We start from the raw sequence: 17,755 nt of genomic DNA, 5'->3' as shown, positions 1-17,755 counted from the left end.
ACATTCAAATTTAAAAGATGAGGGCTGAGTAAACGGGACCAGTGGTTCACTCTAACTTATACTGGGCGACTAAGGAGGTACCCTAGTATAATCCCACCAAGTGACTTCCAGGAACATTCCGCCGTTTTCTCACAATTACAATATCAAATTTCACTATATATTAACAATCGTAATTGAGTTATACTGAAATTTAAAAGATGAGGACTGAGTAAACGGGACCAGTGGTCCAACTCTAACCTATACTGGACGACTAACGAGGTACCCTAGCCTAGTATAATCCCACCAAGTGAATCCCAGGAACAATCCGCCGTTTTTCTCACAAATATTTAATTCCTAATACCATAAAAGCCATAAGTAACAATGAAAATGTAAAGAATGCACAAACGGCGTTTCATAGTTATTGTTGGCTGGAAAAAATAAAAGTGGGCTGGCTTATTGTTGGCTGGCTTATTGTTGGCTAGCTTGACACAAGCCTTGATGTCAGTATCATAAAACCATACCGGTCCCCTACCGGGCGAAGATTAGCATGACGGCCCGCTACCGTTCGGAGTAAAATTTGTAAACAAACAAATCGTCTCCGTGTTAATTTATTTTGAAGCAGACGACGTTCTATTCCAACCGTACTAAGCACTTGTTGTTTAGATTTCAGTTCCGGAATGTACGCATCTAACGCCACAATACCCTGGAAGTTAATGTGAAGTTAGTTATCCTTAATCAGTAAATTGAAGTGTTAGAAATACTAGATCTGAGTTGGAAATGGCGAAACAATACGATGTATTGATCCGTCTGTTGTTGATTGGTGATTCTGGTGTTGGGAAAACATGTATGCTATGTCGGTTTACTGAGGAAACTGTGGTTAACCCTCATATTTCAACTATAGGTGAGTTTACACTATCAATATTGTAATCAAATATGTTGATTATTACAAAAATCATCGTCTTTCTTTGGTCGTCAGAATTCCTACATGCTAGATAGTCTGTAGATAGATTGTGAACACCAATGTTGAATGTCATCCTTTTATAAAATTATGCTCAAACTTTTTATTTTATTTTACTGTTTGGTAAACCAACAACTTTTATCACAGCTCAGCATTGAAACGGATCTATTTTCTTTATTTTAGATATTTAATAGCCGAACCTAAAAGTATGATCTTTTATAGATATTTTATTTCTATATTAGTAACTTACCAGGCTTGCTCTTATTGTTTTTTATATGTGTACTGTAACAATACAAGCAGCAAGTGACTGGTGTCTTAGCATTTGTGGATCTCTCATAATAAAATTACATTTAAAAAATAACAAGAATTTCGAATAAACTAATTTGTAATGAAAATCAGTGCCTTTGCCATATCCTTCAATTGTCACTTTACATGGTTTCGTGATATATCATTACCATCCTGTACTTTAGGTGCATAACTAATGAATTAAGTTTTACCTCTGAATCCCTGCTGATGTAAATTATGTATGAGTAAGAACTAATGTAAGCAAGTGTGGTGTATATCAGATGGCAATGGTATGCATTATACAAAGTCGTATGTCAATATTGAATGGACTCACAACCCATTGTTCATTTTGTGTGTTTACTAGCTTCAGGTTAATAATATATTATTCAGATATCATACCTATTTATACACAGGATGCAGATTAAAACATGCATTGATTTTTTTTCTCTCGTTTTCTTTGTGTAGTACCTTATGTTTTATTCAGTATGATTTTATTTCAAGGTTATAGTAATTACATTACCATTGCATGTATAAATTTGAGTTTGCAATATAATTGTGAACATATCATAGTTTATTGCTATTGTACAAAATACCATAACCCTGCGCATAGGGAGGAAGCACTAACCACTCCCTGTAAACTGTAGTAGGATGTTAACTGTACATATCAATCAGAGAAAAAACAAACCCTCACATGAAAATAAAACAATATAGTCAAGATAACAAACTATACTATTTAAGAAAATTAAAATATGGATTTTAATTATGTTATAGGTATTGACTTTAAAATGAAAACTTTAACAGTAGATGACACAAAAATACGAGTACAAATATGGTAAGCATTCATGTCACTCATCATTTTTTGGTATTATTAGGTAACAAAATTGTTTTTTTATTAAATCATGTTACGATTGGATTAGAAAAAAAACTGTAATTCTGTAATCATCATGTGCATTGTGTTGTTTTAGGGACACAGCAGGCCAAGAGAGGTATGAAACAATTACTACACAGTATTATAGAAGAGCCCAGGTAAGTTGATTAATGTATTAATAGTTAAATGTAGAACAAGCAAATATTATAGATTGGATATTTAAAAATAAATCTCTTTTTCACAGGGAATAATATTGGTATATGATATAACGAGTGAAAAATCATTTCTGAACACTAGAAAATGGATGCATATGGTTGAGGAGGTGAGTCACCATATGTTTACTATCTTTAAGAGAATTCTAAAATATTGTGGTATAGTTTGTAATTAATCAGGTCACAGATATTTGGAAGAATGGCAGATATGGTAAACTGTAAATAACTTGATTTTCATTTAATTATTGAAAAAAGTGGAGTTGTGTACAGTAATTCATTTTCTGCAAAATGTTTAGAAAGTATAAATAGTATATCAGTGATGTTATTAACCAACTTAAGTATCCTATCTGTATTTATATCTTCCATATTTGGTCATTGTGTTTACCATATGGTCTACTATATACAAAAGATTTAAATCTTTTACAGAGCGACGGCAATTAAAATAAGTCGGATGTTGTTTACTTCATATTAGTTTAAATAATAATTATCTGCAAGTAAACCGCTATGAACTATGTTTAACATCATCACTGTGGATTTAAATTCTATTTCAATTAATTGAATAATCAAACATTAAGTCTTATCATTGACAATTTAGATTACTCTTAAGGTCATTAGAATAACAATTTGTCATATTTATATTTTTAATTTGTTTATAGTTTTTATCCGTCTTTACCACCAGAACTATGGAGCGAGTGAGCCTCGAATCCTTGTTGATTTTAAGGTTTCATTGTCTTAACCGCTGTTGAGTGTTATAAACGTGACATAAACTGTATTTTAATTTTTTAAGCATGCATCGCCAGACGTCTTAACGGTACTTGTAGGAAACAAAAATGATGCAGATTCATTACGGACAGTTTCAACAGCTGAAGGAGAAAGAGTAAGATATTGTACTGTATTAGAGTATATCAACACATTAAATATTCCTACATGAAATAGTGAAAGTTCACCAGATGTGGAATTATATTAATGTGTACATTATGATCATGTTTCATTGCAATATATTGATAAACACTTTTTATGTGCTATTATTATCGAAACAGTTCTTCATATAAATTATCCGATAAAATGCTACAGAAACAGGTGTTCAGTCATTGGTTGCAGATCGAAAGTTAGAAATTATGTGTGAATAATCACACATCTGCTTGTTTTGATCATTCCAACTTTAAATGAGATAATTATTCAAATTCCTTAGAAGTGGTAAAACATTAAATATTATAATGTAAAATCACACAACAGACATATGTTAACTTGGCTGTGGAATATTAATTGGAACTAACTTTTGATAAGGTTTAAACTTTTAGTTCTCATTTTGCACAGCTAGTTTTATATAGCGTACTATTACTGTATATTAAAATATTGTTATGTATGTTAAATAATATAAAGCAATTATATTATTTTCAGCTTGCCAAGGAATGTAGGATGGAATTTTTTGAGTCCAGTGCTCATGAATCTATAAATATAAACAAGGTAAAATAAAAAGTTGTATGAATATAGGCGTCGTGAGGTGGTTTCTCGAATGATCGTAAAATCAAAACGGTACTGGGTATGACCAACTAGCGTTATTGTCACCGACTAGTCATCCATTCATAGAAGTACTGATGTAGTAGCCTACCAAAGAGTGATCAGTGGACTGAAAAGTATATTGTTTGCAATAAAAGCCAATGTTGTTCTCAAAATATCTGTTTCATCAAAGGTGAGGTTAGTTTTTATTTGATGAAAAATATCCTTATTTCCGTAGGTATTTCAATCAATTATACGACAAGTAATGAAACAGAGAAGAAAGTCAATTAATCAGCAATTAGAAAACATTCGCTTATATGGAAGGGATGACAGTGTACCTGGAGAAAGTAGTCCAGAGAAGAAAAAACCATATTGCTGTACATGACCAACTTAGTTTTCAAAAACATTTGATTCCAAAAGAGAATAGAGATTGTGGATTTGAGGACAGATAACATCACTTAGTATGACAATATATACACCTGTATTTATGGTGTTATGCCATCTGAATGATACAAATTATTGATAGATATGTTTATATCTATCATATTTTTATAAATACAATGTTGTATGTACTGTATAAAAATATTCATAGAATTAAAATGACAGCATAGAAGAACCTAATGCTTAGTGAGTCATTGTGGATGGCAATTCATCACAATACAGTTATAAAGAGAAGATTACAAGTATGTTGATGGTGATTAGGTTTTTAGTTACAATCTTACAATAATTATTAATAGTTAAATGATGACATTTACTGGTAGTCTGAAGTTAACAATGTAAATTGTTTTCATTCAGATGTAGTTGAAACATTTACTATAAAACTATAGTGATGCATCATCTTGTTTAACTAAAAGTTATATCATTGAAAAAAACATTTAAAATTAAACATTAACCTGATGTTGGGCAATAAAGTTTTAACTTGATATTTATGCAAATCTCCCTAATTATTTTTGGTGCAGTAGAAATCCAGAATTTTAAAATACTTCCAACATTTGTCCTATTAGATTCTGCGTTTTAGTGGATATTTTAAACACATTATTTGTATCATTTTATTCGCCCTTAAAGCTCAGGTACAGGCATGAATTTTAAATATAATATTTGGTTAATTGTACATAAATCAAATATTTGTAACAGAAATCAAGACGAAAAAACATGAATTTCCATTAATATGGTCAAATACAAAATTTGGCAAAATTCTTCCATAAAAACCATAAAGACTTTTTTTCAGTAGTTAGGTAGTTAACCTAATGTAATAACATGTCTGGTGACTCCCTAGAAGGTGAAAAAATATGGTGGATATACGGTGGATAATTTTTGCTATAGCATGAAAATAAAAATTTGAAGTTGAATAAAAATACCAGAAATGTAATATTCAAGTTATATTACCTATATTTAGTCATCTGATAAAATTTTTTACCTCACCGTTTATTTTTCATAGCTTTTTAAAATGCTTCTCTATTTACAATATTTGTGTACAAAAGTAGAGATTTTACTGTGTAATTTTAACTATCCCCCCCCCCCCCCCACTGATAAGAAAGTGCTTATTTTCAACAAGCTCTTGTAACACAAATAATATCTAAAAAAATATGAAACATAGGGGAAACTATAGATCGATAATTGTTGGAATGTATGATAAATAGAAATTTTTTGCCCGCCCCTGGCCTATAATACTCCCACCATTTTTATTGGTAATGATGATGTACCACATTTAACTTACTATTACGTTTAGAATTAAGTGTATGATTAATAAAACATTGCATTATTATCTATTGCTAATTGTAGAGATATTTATTAAAGCCTATTGTTACTCAGTATATCAAATATCATAACCAGATTAATGCAAGCCTTTTAGATGAGATGTGATACTGATGATATCAGGCAAAATAAAAGTATTAACTGTTTGATGTCTATTTTTTACTATTAATTAATATTATATGTTTAGTTGATTGATTTACTCTTTTTATTTTGTTTAGATGAATTCTAAAAAATTAAGCAGACATCACATATTATTGAAAGGAAAAAAATTGATTGTGAAAGCCAAATTAATAATATTTAGTACTCTATGCATGTTGATTAAACCTTATTGTAACTATGTATTCAGACATGCAGAATTTACTTCCAGTGTAGAGTACATCATCAAGTAATTTGCATAATTTATATCTTACAAATGGTCTGGAACAAATTGCAGTTAATGTTTAGCCATTTATATAACTTGTGATATTATTCACAAGTGTTGTAATATAAATGGTGTGCAAGAACTGTGACCAAAACTGAAAACGCAATAAAAAGCTGTGCTCAAAAATAATAAAGAACATCCAATGCTTCCTGGAATAACAAGACTCAATTGGATATCTTTGCAAACACAACAGGAATTCCATATTCAGTTACCATATGTTTTACAAAAAAAAAAACCAAAACAAATTACACAATACAGAGCAGTATTATTTTTATTAGGCCATTTTTAACATACTAAGATACGTGTTAATTGTAGAATAAAATTGAAAACCTTTTCAGGAACATGATGGCTTTTATTGGTATTCAGAAATGATCTTATGAGTTGGAGTTTGGGCCCTTTCGCTTTCCGAAGGTCTGGACTACGTTGACAAATCGTCGATTGTACAACATGCGTCTTTTGGCACGGCCTGTCTTCTTCTTTTTCTTTTCTTGTTTATCAACCTGAAAAAAGTATGATTGATTGATAACATTTTTTAATCAGATGAGAATAAAAGCAAATGTAAAACTAATTTTCTTTGAAATTTAAACACTATCAAGTCAGTAGAGCCATTTCATTCTAAAATCTTATTTGATTCATTGTAAAATGTATACAGCTTAAATGTCAAACATGTATGGAAGAGATTATTTTGATTTAAAGGGGGATTAACCCTGCTGCTTATTTTCTTACAGGCATATAGGATTTACTAATTTTACTACAAGTTTCTGTTTCCAACAGAGGGCATCAAACATAGTGAAAGTTAATAATTAGAATATAATGGTCTATTTACTTATTTACCCTTGGGTGTTTCTTGGAGGTCCTTTTCATCGATAGAAATATGTTTTACTCTTTGCTTGGTTTGTTTACGAGATGAATAAAGAGAAATATTTTTTACCTTTGGTGTCTGACCCTTGACCTTTCCAGCACGAGCTAGAGATCCGTGAACCTTTCCTGTTGAAATATTAAGACAATGATGAATTTATTTTTTTAGGATCAGAATTTTTTAATTAAAACATTGTCAAATACAGTAGTATAGTGATTGGTTCAATTTGTTGTTGAATACAAACAAACCTCCAAGAAGACGAGCCTGAACATCCAAAGTAGAGAGCTCAAGAATATCTGTGTTTGCCAAGATAAGGGAGTTCTCCAACGGAGATCCAGAATGGCAAATCAGTTGTTCAGCTACTGGAATTCCTTCAAGTCTTTCAATTTGAAGCTAAAATACAATAATATTAACAATATATTAACTAAAACAGCAAATAGGTTTGCGTTATTATGAGTATGAATATATTATTAGTTACTGCAGTTGTCATAAGATAGATCCAAACTGTACCTTTACATCATGGACAGTGTCTGTCTCACCAATGTTGACAACATGTGTCTTTTGCGCACTCACAATAAGCTGCATGATTGGTCTAAGACAAAAAACACAATTGAAACATTATTTGTATATTTTTTAGTAACACAGTAGCAGTTGTTAGGTTTAACTAAATGAGTGAGTGATATTCAAAATACCAACCAATGCTTTAATAAAGCTTAAATATTAACTATACAAGAATAAATTTCAGATATAACATTTGGTTAAAATATACATCAAAAGCTACACTATATTTATGCCCAAATATATGGTGGTAGTGAGATGCCCAAATATGGTAGTGATATGACTATGAGTGACATCATGTCCATATAAATAAGGGCACATAATACTTTTTGCATCAAATTACATTCCTAAAACTTGTTCCTAAATATAAAACTCGTTCCTAAATATTAAAAACTAAATAATCTCTCTTAAAAACTAAAAAAAAAGTCAAGTAGAGAATAGAACCTGCAACCCCTTTGTTTTCATCAAGCCAGCTGTGTGGCTTTGTGATGAGGCAATGGTTTAAGCCTCATCACAAAGCCACACTGCTGGCTTGATGAAAACCATTGCCATAACCTATTTGATTAACATCTATCTTACATAGCGCCCTCTATAGGCCTATATTATATCAACATTGTCAATATCAATAAAATACGGATTGTTAGAAACCTTAAAAACATCCAAAAAAATGAGGCGCTACTGCAGTTTCGCACCACACCGTTATATCTTTGATTTCTCACCAAAACTTTCCTTTTTCACACTCACAACATAATATTATGCAACATGTTTATACGATTCGACCACTTACGAAGTAATTTTTTTTAAATAACAATACTTTTCAAAACATTTTAAACCATACTGAACTCGCTGTCAACACACTGCAAAATGTTCGCCATCTTATATTTATCACTTAATTGCCAGAATGTATGCTTCATTTTCCCAAAAAAATGTAGAAACTATAGAAAGAAGGCAGTGTTATAAAATCCGATTACACATATAGTCCAGGAGTATTAGACTTTGAGGTAGAAATAAATATGCTAAAGCTGAATTTTTCAGGATAGGTCCCTAATGTTGTCTGAAACAACATACATTGTTCAAAATGGCGGCCATCTTAAAATGATTTACCATATGCTGACAACCAGTAGGTGTAAGTAAACAATCTTGGTGTCAAAATACTCAGAAGACCCATATTTATATTCACTGTAATGAAAAAGTTTAACAAAAAATGGTCAGAAATGCCTGTTTTGACCTTTGACCCTAAATTTGGATTATCTCAATATCTCATCAACGACTGGCCGTAGAGACTTCAAAGTTGTCCCAAATTATTCAGAATGCCCAACTTTCTATTCACTTTAATGAAAGAAAAATACCAAATTCCTTTAGGAACCTTCTATTTTGACCTTTGAACTATTGACCTAGACATATTTTAATTTTATAGACATCTTGGTGATCGATAGGAGTACACAAGCGAAATTGGTGTCAAAATACTCAGAAGACCCATATTTATATTCATTATAATGAAAAAGTTTTTTAAAAAATGACCGGAAATGCATGTTTTGAACTTTGACCCTAAATTTGGATTATCTCAATATCTCATCAACGACTGGCCGTAGAGACTTCAAAGTTGTCCCAAATTATTCGGAATGCCCAACTTTCTATTCACTTTAATGAAAGAAAAATACCAAATTCCTTTAGAAACCTTCTATTTTGACATTTGAACCCTTGATCTGGTCATATTTTATACCAAAATTGTATAGAAATCTTGTTGATCGATAGGAATACATAAGGGAATTTGGTGTCAAAATACTCCAAAACACCCATGTTTCTGTTTACTCTTATAGAAATAATGTACTAAATGCGATTGAAATTGTTTTGACCTTTGACCTTAATCATTACATTTTAATGAGAATTAGTCTATTTCGTGCCTAGCTTACCTGTATAAACCGACAATAGCCTGTGCTCTCCAGAGGGAGGGCTTAGATGCAAAAAGTTAAATTTAAGTTGACATAAAGATAGACAGAATCTAACTATGGCCATTGCCATGAGAGGTAAAATTCATTCCAAATTGCTCAGATGCTAAACAGACAAACCAAGCCCCAATTTTAAACTATATATATATATGATACATTTTACTGTCTGTTTGGGCTTTAGCCTATTTTCACTTCTTTTATTCATTAGTAACAAAACAAATCTTATTATTTATTTATTCTTGAAATATTAAGGTTAGAAATTATAAACAGCAAGCTTTTCCCCAACACAAAAGCATGTGCATTTAGCACGTCGCTAAGGATTACATCATCAGTCACGTGATTACAGAATACGCGATTATCAATTTAGGGATTTAACGAAATAAATATTTTGCCTACACAGGGGTCGAAGCGCGTATTTAATAGATTTGTAACTAGTAAACACCCCCCCCCCCTCCCCACTTAATGGACTCTTCCAACTTTGTTTATGATCTCGCGCTCGAGAAGAACGTCTCCTCGGCACACACCACAAGGTCCTGTTGTTTGTGTGCGATGGATTTTCTTATGCCTATTGTTTACCTGTGGAATTAAATTACACACACTTTCGCATCACAACTTTAATTACTGATTTACACAGCAATGGGCAAAGGATTCATCAAAGAAGAATCAGGGCATCATTTATAAGGAGCGCCTGCGCGACCGCGCTCCTCCGCGCTCCTCAACAGGCTTCGAGGAGAGCAATTTATCGCGCTCCTTAATTTTCAAAATAGAGCCTAGATTTTGACAGTGTTGACTTTTCTGTCAAGAGGCCTAAAAACACGTGGATTTTTAAAAGTTAAAACCAATCTAGGCCTAGGCTAATAATATATAAGCTAAGTTATAAAGCTACAAGCCTAATGGCAGTCCCTCGTTTTTAAGGATCGCGAGCGCGATCGCAATCAACAACCTTCGAAAAGGAGAGCAATTCATCGCGCTCCATCTCACAGTGCGAGGTACCAACAAAGGGGATTCCCCTGCCTGCGCGCATTCAAGGGCGAGTTTACTTCATCGCCTCATAGTGCAACCAGTACGGTGTCATAGAAACACCTCCTTTACAGGAAGATCATGTCCCAACCAATAATTTTTCCCTTTATGTTTTTATGGAACGAGTTAATAAAATATATTTAATTTTAAAAGGAAACATTAATATAGGAGGCCTAAATATAATGTTTATTATTTAAAAAAGCTTAGCTGCTGGTTGCTTTAATTAAGTCATTTTGAAGATGGATTATTTCTTCGAAAGTTCTAACCAATTTTGGTCACTCAAATCCTCCTCAAAACACGTGCTGATGTGTGACGTCAGCATCTTCTAGAAGCTCTCTCAGCCCTCCCCTATTGTGCGTGCGCCCATGTGTGACACATGTAAACACGATCAAATATCTTTCTTAATTATTTTAAAATGACACTTTGTAACTTATTATCAATATTTTAATGCCTGTTGCATGTTAGAATTGTATAATTTATGAATTGCAGGTAAATACTTTTCAGGTTTTCTGTCTGATTTCTAGGCCAACAAGCTAGGCTAGAAAAGCTAGGCTAAAGCCTAGGCATATGATATAGTTGGCCAGGACAGGATTCTCCAGGCTCCTGAAACCCAATCTACCCAGGCAGGCCATAAAAAAAAAATTGGCTTGAGTTTTTTGTACTGTAGAATAATACGATCCCCACGGAAAATATTGTGTGTAAAGGTGGGTGTGGGGGATTTTAGGGGAGAGGTACAGTATACATTTGTTGTGCCCGGGGGGAGGGGGGGGGTTATCCCCTGTCGGGCAAAAAAATGTGTACAAAAAATTAATAAGGGCCAGCCATTTTTAATAAGGGCGACCATCCTTCAACTTCAACATAAATATTTGAGGAGAGCGATTTAAAATTTTTGCAAGGAGAGCGAATTGCTCTCCTCGGTGATTTGAGGAGAGCGATTTGTTGCTCTCCTGGGTTTTGCATACGTGATGCCCTGAAGAATACATTGAATAAAAATTCACTTAAGAAATGCCGTAAGCTGTTTTCAAACTAAACTATTGATCAGCCCACTATTATTCCAACATCATGCCTCTCGTGCGCGATAGGGAATTTCCTGGATAGAGACGAGTGGAGCGCGAGAGACGGCGGAATGAGGCGGGCGTAGCTTGGACGGATTAGATAGGGCCTACCAATTTCGCTCGGTGGCAATTAAATTTAATGTTTTAATTACGTCTGGATATAAACAATATAAAACTCAGTTTTGTCATCGGCAATAATATTTTATACATAGGCCTAGTCAATTTTGTTCTGCTTCAAATTTTAAAAGTTTGATGTTTCAACCTAAAAAAAAGTGGGCCGAAAAGTCTCGGGACGAATCGTCCATAGGCCGAAATGCCCTTGATTTGGCTAGCATGAAAGCATGTCTTGATCTTTTTTTAATTTGGCTAAAAATGGTACTACTACTACTACTACTACAGCTTTGCCTAGCTAGCTAGGCCTACACCTAAAAGCTAGGCCTAGGTCTACACCTAAATAAATTCAGATTTGTGTAGAATTTAACTATTTTACCGAAAAAAATTGTGATTGCTAGTTATGCTGCTGATTTTGCTAGTTAATTTTTTTACAACTAGCAAAGTTTGCTAGTTGAAAAAAAAGGAAATTTCGAGCCCTGTAAGGGCATGAAAATCTGTTGAAGACCATAACAACTTTACAGTGACAATTTCTTTATAATCCATCTTGATAGATTTGTAAGAGTTTCATATTGTATTTTTTTTTTTTATTTAGGTGATTTGTCAAATGACACTTTGTGACTCTTTGATACCTGAAATTATGGCCTCATATCTATATTGATGAATATTATTATTCGTCCATCGACATTTTTTCTAGGCTGTTTCAGATAAATTTGACATCTCATGGCATGATGAATAGTATGATATGTCCATCATGCTATTTGGGACTTAAATTATTAAATTATAATGTAGTGATTACTAGTTAAAGGTAAAAAAACATGGGTGTTTTGGAATATTTTGACAACAAATTCGCTTATGTATTCCTATCGATCACCAAGATTTCTATATAATTATGATATAAAATACTGCATTGACCAGATCAATAGTTCAAATGGAAAAATAGGTGGTTTCTAAAGGCTTTTAGTATTTTTCTTTAACTACAGTGAATAGAGAGTTGGGCACACTGCTTAATTTAGGACAATTTTGAAGTCTCTACGGCCAGCAGTTGATGCGGTATTGAGATAACCCAAATTTAGGGTCAAAGTTATAAATTTTGAAACCAATTTCGTATCCTATCGATCACCAAGATGTCTAATATAAAAATAAATATGCCTACGTCAATAGTTCAAAGGTAAAAATAGAAGGTTTCTAAAGGTTTTTGGTATTTTTCTTTTATTAAAGTAAATAGAAAGTTGGGCATTCCGAATAATTTGGGACAAATTTTAAGTCTCTACAGCCAGTCGTTGATGAGATATTGAGATAATCCAAATTTATGGTCAAAGGTCAAAACAGGCATTTCCGGTCATTTTTTTAAAAACTTCAAGTTCAAGTTCAAAAAACATTTATTTAATCAACAATGGCATTATACAGTATAATATAATTATAGGTAGTACATAAATGAAAACATTACAGTGAATATAAATATTGGTCTTCTGAGTATTTTGACACCAAAATTGTTTACTTACACCTACTGGTTGTCAAAATATGATAAATAATGTTAAGATGGCCGCCATTTTGAAAAATGGCCCAATCAGGTTGAAGCACAACGGGGAAACCCGGGGACTTTTAGTATGTTGTTCCAGACAACATTGGGGACCTATCCTAAAAAATTCAGCTTTAGCATATTTATTTCTACCTTTGGCCCTTTTTTTGTCTAATTAATACTCCTGGACTAATATAATAGGCCTAGGCCTATTTAGTTTTGAAAGGCAAGAAATGTTTTCAGCTGGCGAAATAGAGGTTAAATTAATATTTCATTATATAGTATTATTATTCATATTAAAAGGTCCTATCAATGTTTTATGTACAGACTCATATCGTCGCCTTTTTGATATGTACAGCTGGTTCGTTATAAAAACCACTCTTTGCAGTTTAAAAATAAAAACAGAAAATAAAACATACATTGATTTCTGCTCTGGCAATTTTCTGATTCTAAAATGGCCACAGTTCGATCAAAGTAGGAGGTGTTTTGAAAGGCATTTTTTATTGTGATAAAGGTATTAATACAACGGTGGCTAAATCATAGGAACATGTTACAAAATGGCCCAAAACTGTATGATGTGGCCCCTTTGTTTGGTTTGGGTGCGAGAAAAAAATTAAGCGAGAAGTCGAAGATATAACAGTGTGGTGCGAAACTGCAGTAGCGCCAAAAGTGAATATGGATTTGGTCTAAATTGAGACGTTTCGGCCCTCAAAGTGAGATGTTTCGGCTCAAAAGTGGGCCGAATCGTCTCGGGGCCGGGATTCGGCTAGCCTCTAGTAGGCGCGCCTAGTACTACTAACTAGTGTGTAGGCCTCTAGGCTAGTAGTATTGGTAGCTTACTTACCGACACAACATGTATTAATTATTAGGCTATTAAAATATAAATGACATATAAAACCGTAGGAAATTTTCAATTTACGTGAGTAATAATACCTAAAGAGGAATTTTATATGTTTATAAAATGTTTAAATAGTCACTGAATGCCAAAAAATATAATTTATTTCAGTCAACTTACACCACGTTGTGAAATGTAGTTATCCCAGTCAAAAAAGGTCGATTTGTTGATTATATTGCGCGTGCGCAACCGATTAATCTTACCCACAATACCTTTAATTACAAAATGGCAGCCTACAGTCGTCGTTTCACACATTTTTGTTTTAAAACAAAACCTGTACATTCTTTCATCACAAAGGTATCAGTTTTGGTAGGAAATTGAACAATAAATGGTTCCTTTTAATAAATTGTTGATAATAATATAAATTTGGCAAAAGGGGTAGGTAGGTAGTAGGTACCGAGAACGAGTGAGGTGTGTTGACTAGCTAGTAGGCCTAGCCTAGTTAGCTAGGGGTGTGTAGAAAGCGACGACCTCGAATTGGACGACCCGGGCGACCTCGAATCGGACGACCTAGAATTTGACGACCCATAACACGAAACCGACGACCCCTATAGCCTAGCCCTAAGTGTGGTATAACATCCCGAAGCCGAACATAGCCAAAGATCTTTAAACCATACCTTATATTATAATACTCACAAGCAAGCAATTGATTGAAAAAATACAGAAATATCGCCATTTGATACTGAATGTGTTGACACGAACAAACGAACAGATATGGAACGCCAAGAGTGCATCATTAAAACTGCATTCGACTCGATTAGCACACGAAATACCATTTTTCAGCAGCGGGTAAGAAGGTTTGACCGTATACAATGCATTGTGAAATGTAAAGCTTTTTTATGGCCCTCCCCATGTACATGTTCGCAACACGCTGCTTGGTAGGCCTATAGTGTTCGTTATAAGAAGACGAGATGTAATTAATTATAATGTATAATATTTATTTCTTTTTAATTTATTTTTAATATGTCGAATGCAGTTTTAATGATGCACTCTTGGCGTTCCATATCTGTTCGTTTGTTCGTGTCGACACATTCAGTATCAAATGGCGATATTCTGTATTTTTTCAATCAATCAATTGCTTGCTTGCGAGTATTATATAAGGTATGCTTTAGAGATCTTTGGCTATGTTCGGCTTCGGGATGTTATACCAACCACACTTAGGCCTAGGCTAGGCTATAGGGGTCGTCGGTTTCGTGTTATGGGTCGTTCAATTCTAGGTCGTCCAATTCGAGGTCGCCCGGGTCGTTGGGGTCGTCCAATTCGAGGTCGTCGCTTTCTACACACCCGCCTAGCTAGCCTACTAGTAGACTACCTAGCTAGCTTTTTTTTTTTTTTGTATTTTGTATTAATATTTGTCCTCAGTGAGGAAATTAGGATTAGGCCCTCCACGGACCCACGGCAGCCAGCAGTGCAGCGCCTACCAGATTAGGCAATGAGAGTAAAGCATCTTGCCTAGGCTAAGGATGCAATTAGTATGGTACAGATAACCTCGAACCCATGCCTATCACATGCTAGTCCGATATTACCATTACACCATCACTCTCCAGTATATACAGCACCCGCCACGATTTCTAGACGGTCTCCCATCCAGAACGCAACCGGGCCCAACGTTGCTTAACTTCGGTGATCTGACGAGAACCGGTGTTTCAACGCAGTATGAAACGCAGTATAGCTAGCTAGAGGCCTAGCTAGGCTAACTCCTAATTAATTTAATTAATAATATTAAATAAGCTAACTAGCTAACTAGCCATACTCTTTCAAATGGAAATGGTGAAAGATTTTTTTTTTTTAATCCTTTTTTTTAATATCGTCATCGCAGCCTAAGCTGAATTAAAAGGATATTTAAATATTCTCAATAATAAAATTTGTATAAATTAAAAGTATAAAACCAATATGGTAATTATATATAAAAAAGGAAAGATAGATTTATCTGATTATTTTCGGTCAAGTGACTCGATGTGCAGTGATATAATTTGTGCTACCAAGATCCTATCTTTCATATATTAATATTATAAATAATTAAAATAAAGATCATGACAAAATCAATATATCTTTAAAAAATTAATTATCAATATTTAAATCAATGCATATTAACCAATAATTCATCATAGTGACAAATTAAATCTAGTTGAAAATTGATTTTTCAGAATTCAGTGAGAGAATGTCAACCAACAACATATGTAAAGAGCAGATGTTTATGTGTTTCTTCAAATGTAGATGATGGGTCATCATTACTAGATTTTGAACGAACAGAAGTAATTGAATCAAAAGACGATTTTAAATATGTACAAAGGTTAATTCCACCACTGCAGATTCCAGAACCTCCTAAACATGCAAGCTACCCTACACCCTGTGGATGGTCCCCACCTACAGGTATAATTTAATCCTTGAATAAAGTTCAATTCTGATTTACTCTAGGACTCAAATATAATATTATAAACGGTATTTAGCACTGCAAGTTTTAATGTCAAATCAAAATCTGTTATTTTTCAGGACCTTTATCTGATTGTCCATACTTTGTCAGAAGAACCAGATATCATAACATACCTGTGTATACAGAAATAAAACATTTTGGCACTCAAATTCTAACAAGTATTACTCACATAGATGGTGACATATGGGTAAGTATTTATCTCAAATAATTTTATTGTTTACATTAAAAATAATCTATCTGCAACGTAGTAATAGACTAGAATATTGGTATCATTTACAATATTACACATATGATTGTTTTTTTCCTTTAGGTTTTGGCAAATGAACTGAAAGATCACTTACAGCAATTTGAAGAGTATACTATTCCAATGCAAGTCCATGAATATACAAAACAGATACGTTATAAAGGAACATTTGAAAAACAAGTTAAAAAATATCTTTTGGAAAAAGGATTTTAGAAGACAATGAAAACTATGTTGTAACTAACAAATCAAAGGGAACAAAGTATTTCGTTTGTCATTATAAGTGATTATTTATAATTAAATACAAATGATAAATAAACATATGAACTCAATAGACGTCCCAAAAAACATTTTCTTTAGTTCAAATAAAATCGAATTATTTCTTATTTTGTTTCTTGTTATGTTAAATACTGTATTATAATCTCATGTCTTTAGTGTATGCCTGTAATCCTTATTAACAACAACATCACACACAATTGTCCTATAATACCTCTTTTCTGTAATGCAAAACGTTCAAGTTAATAAGAAGAATGATTGACAACAAGTCAAACACACGCCTAATAAATCAAACAAAAACAAAGATTTTGTACACCAAGCTTCCTGCTATACATTACTATGTATAACGAATAACGCCAATGGTTTATACAAACCACAATCTTTTTTTCTTATTCTTTCTATTATGTTTTCCGTCAATTATCTTTCATCAAGCTACATTGCATCAATTTTCAGATATATTCCGTATGGGCATGAATATTTTGGGTTGCCCGCTTACGGCCGGTCGGCATAAGCACTAAACTGTAGGGACTTCAACTACTAAGTACCTACTATTAGTATTGTAGTACCTTACAACTGAAATTTCTTTTCATAAAATAAGTTAAAAAAACCTTTTTTAAGGATTTTTCACAAAATGTAGAAATGATAGGCCTTAGGAGGACCTCTTCGTAAAATAGAAGGGTTTGTTGGCCTACAGAAAATGAGAAGTGTGTAATAAGAATTCTCCTCCAATGAATATGGTTTGTTGGTAAAATAAATTAAAAAGAAGGTTGACTTATTACTTATTATGTATTATTTAACTGTTATATAAATTTCGTATCTCCTGGTAAAATAACACGTGCACAAGTAGCACCATGGAC

General features: G+C 33.1%; 3 protein-coding genes across 4 annotated transcripts; 2 read left to right on the top strand and 1 right to left on the bottom strand.

Moving 5' to 3' along the window:
* Positions 1 to 603: 603 nt before the first annotated feature.
* On the top strand, positions 604 to 5,898 carry LOC140061192 (ras-related protein Rab-15-like). Its single transcript, XM_072107689.1, has 7 exons — positions 604 to 880; positions 1,994 to 2,054; positions 2,188 to 2,248; positions 2,335 to 2,412; positions 3,090 to 3,179; positions 3,704 to 3,769; positions 4,041 to 5,898. The coding sequence occupies exons 1-7, from the start codon at positions 757 to 759 to the stop codon at positions 4,185 to 4,187; spliced, it is 627 nt and encodes a 208-aa protein (XP_071963790.1). The 5' UTR covers positions 604 to 756; the 3' UTR covers positions 4,188 to 5,898.
* Positions 5,899 to 6,231: 333 nt separating this feature from the next.
* On the bottom strand, positions 6,232 to 14,146 carry LOC140061194 (ubiquitin-like FUBI-ribosomal protein eS30 fusion protein). The gene is made up of 5 exons (XM_072107692.1): positions 14,068 to 14,146; positions 7,348 to 7,429; positions 7,086 to 7,230; positions 6,910 to 6,965; positions 6,232 to 6,478 (listed from the first exon to the last, which is right to left on the bottom strand). The coding sequence occupies exons 2-5, from the start codon at positions 7,420 to 7,422 to the stop codon at positions 6,353 to 6,355; spliced, it is 402 nt and encodes a 133-aa protein (XP_071963793.1). The 5' UTR covers positions 7,423 to 7,429; positions 14,068 to 14,146; the 3' UTR covers positions 6,232 to 6,352.
* A 3-nt stretch (positions 14,147 to 14,149) lies between these two features.
* Positions 14,150 to 17,008, top strand: LOC140061193 (large ribosomal subunit protein mL49-like). Of its 2 annotated transcripts, none has more exons than XM_072107691.1 (4): positions 14,150 to 14,244; positions 16,095 to 16,320; positions 16,441 to 16,568; positions 16,692 to 17,008. In XM_072107691.1, exons 1-4 carry the CDS (start codon positions 14,173 to 14,175, stop codon positions 16,836 to 16,838), a joined length of 573 nt encoding a protein of 190 aa, XP_071963792.1. In that variant the 5' UTR covers positions 14,150 to 14,172; the 3' UTR covers positions 16,839 to 17,008. The 2 variants fall into 2 exon arrangements, with proteins under 2 accessions (XP_071963792.1, XP_071963791.1); XM_072107690.1 differs by having other exon boundaries at positions 14,150 to 14,256.
* The last annotated feature ends 747 nt before the right edge of the window (positions 17,009 to 17,755 follow it).

Source organism: Antedon mediterranea, chromosome 10 (assembly GCF_964355755.1).
Source record: "Antedon mediterranea chromosome 10, ecAntMedi1.1, whole genome shotgun sequence".
Taxonomy (NCBI): Eukaryota; Metazoa; Echinodermata; class Crinoidea; order Comatulida; family Antedonidae; genus Antedon; species Antedon mediterranea.
This window is presented reverse-complemented; position numbering and strand designations above follow the sequence as displayed.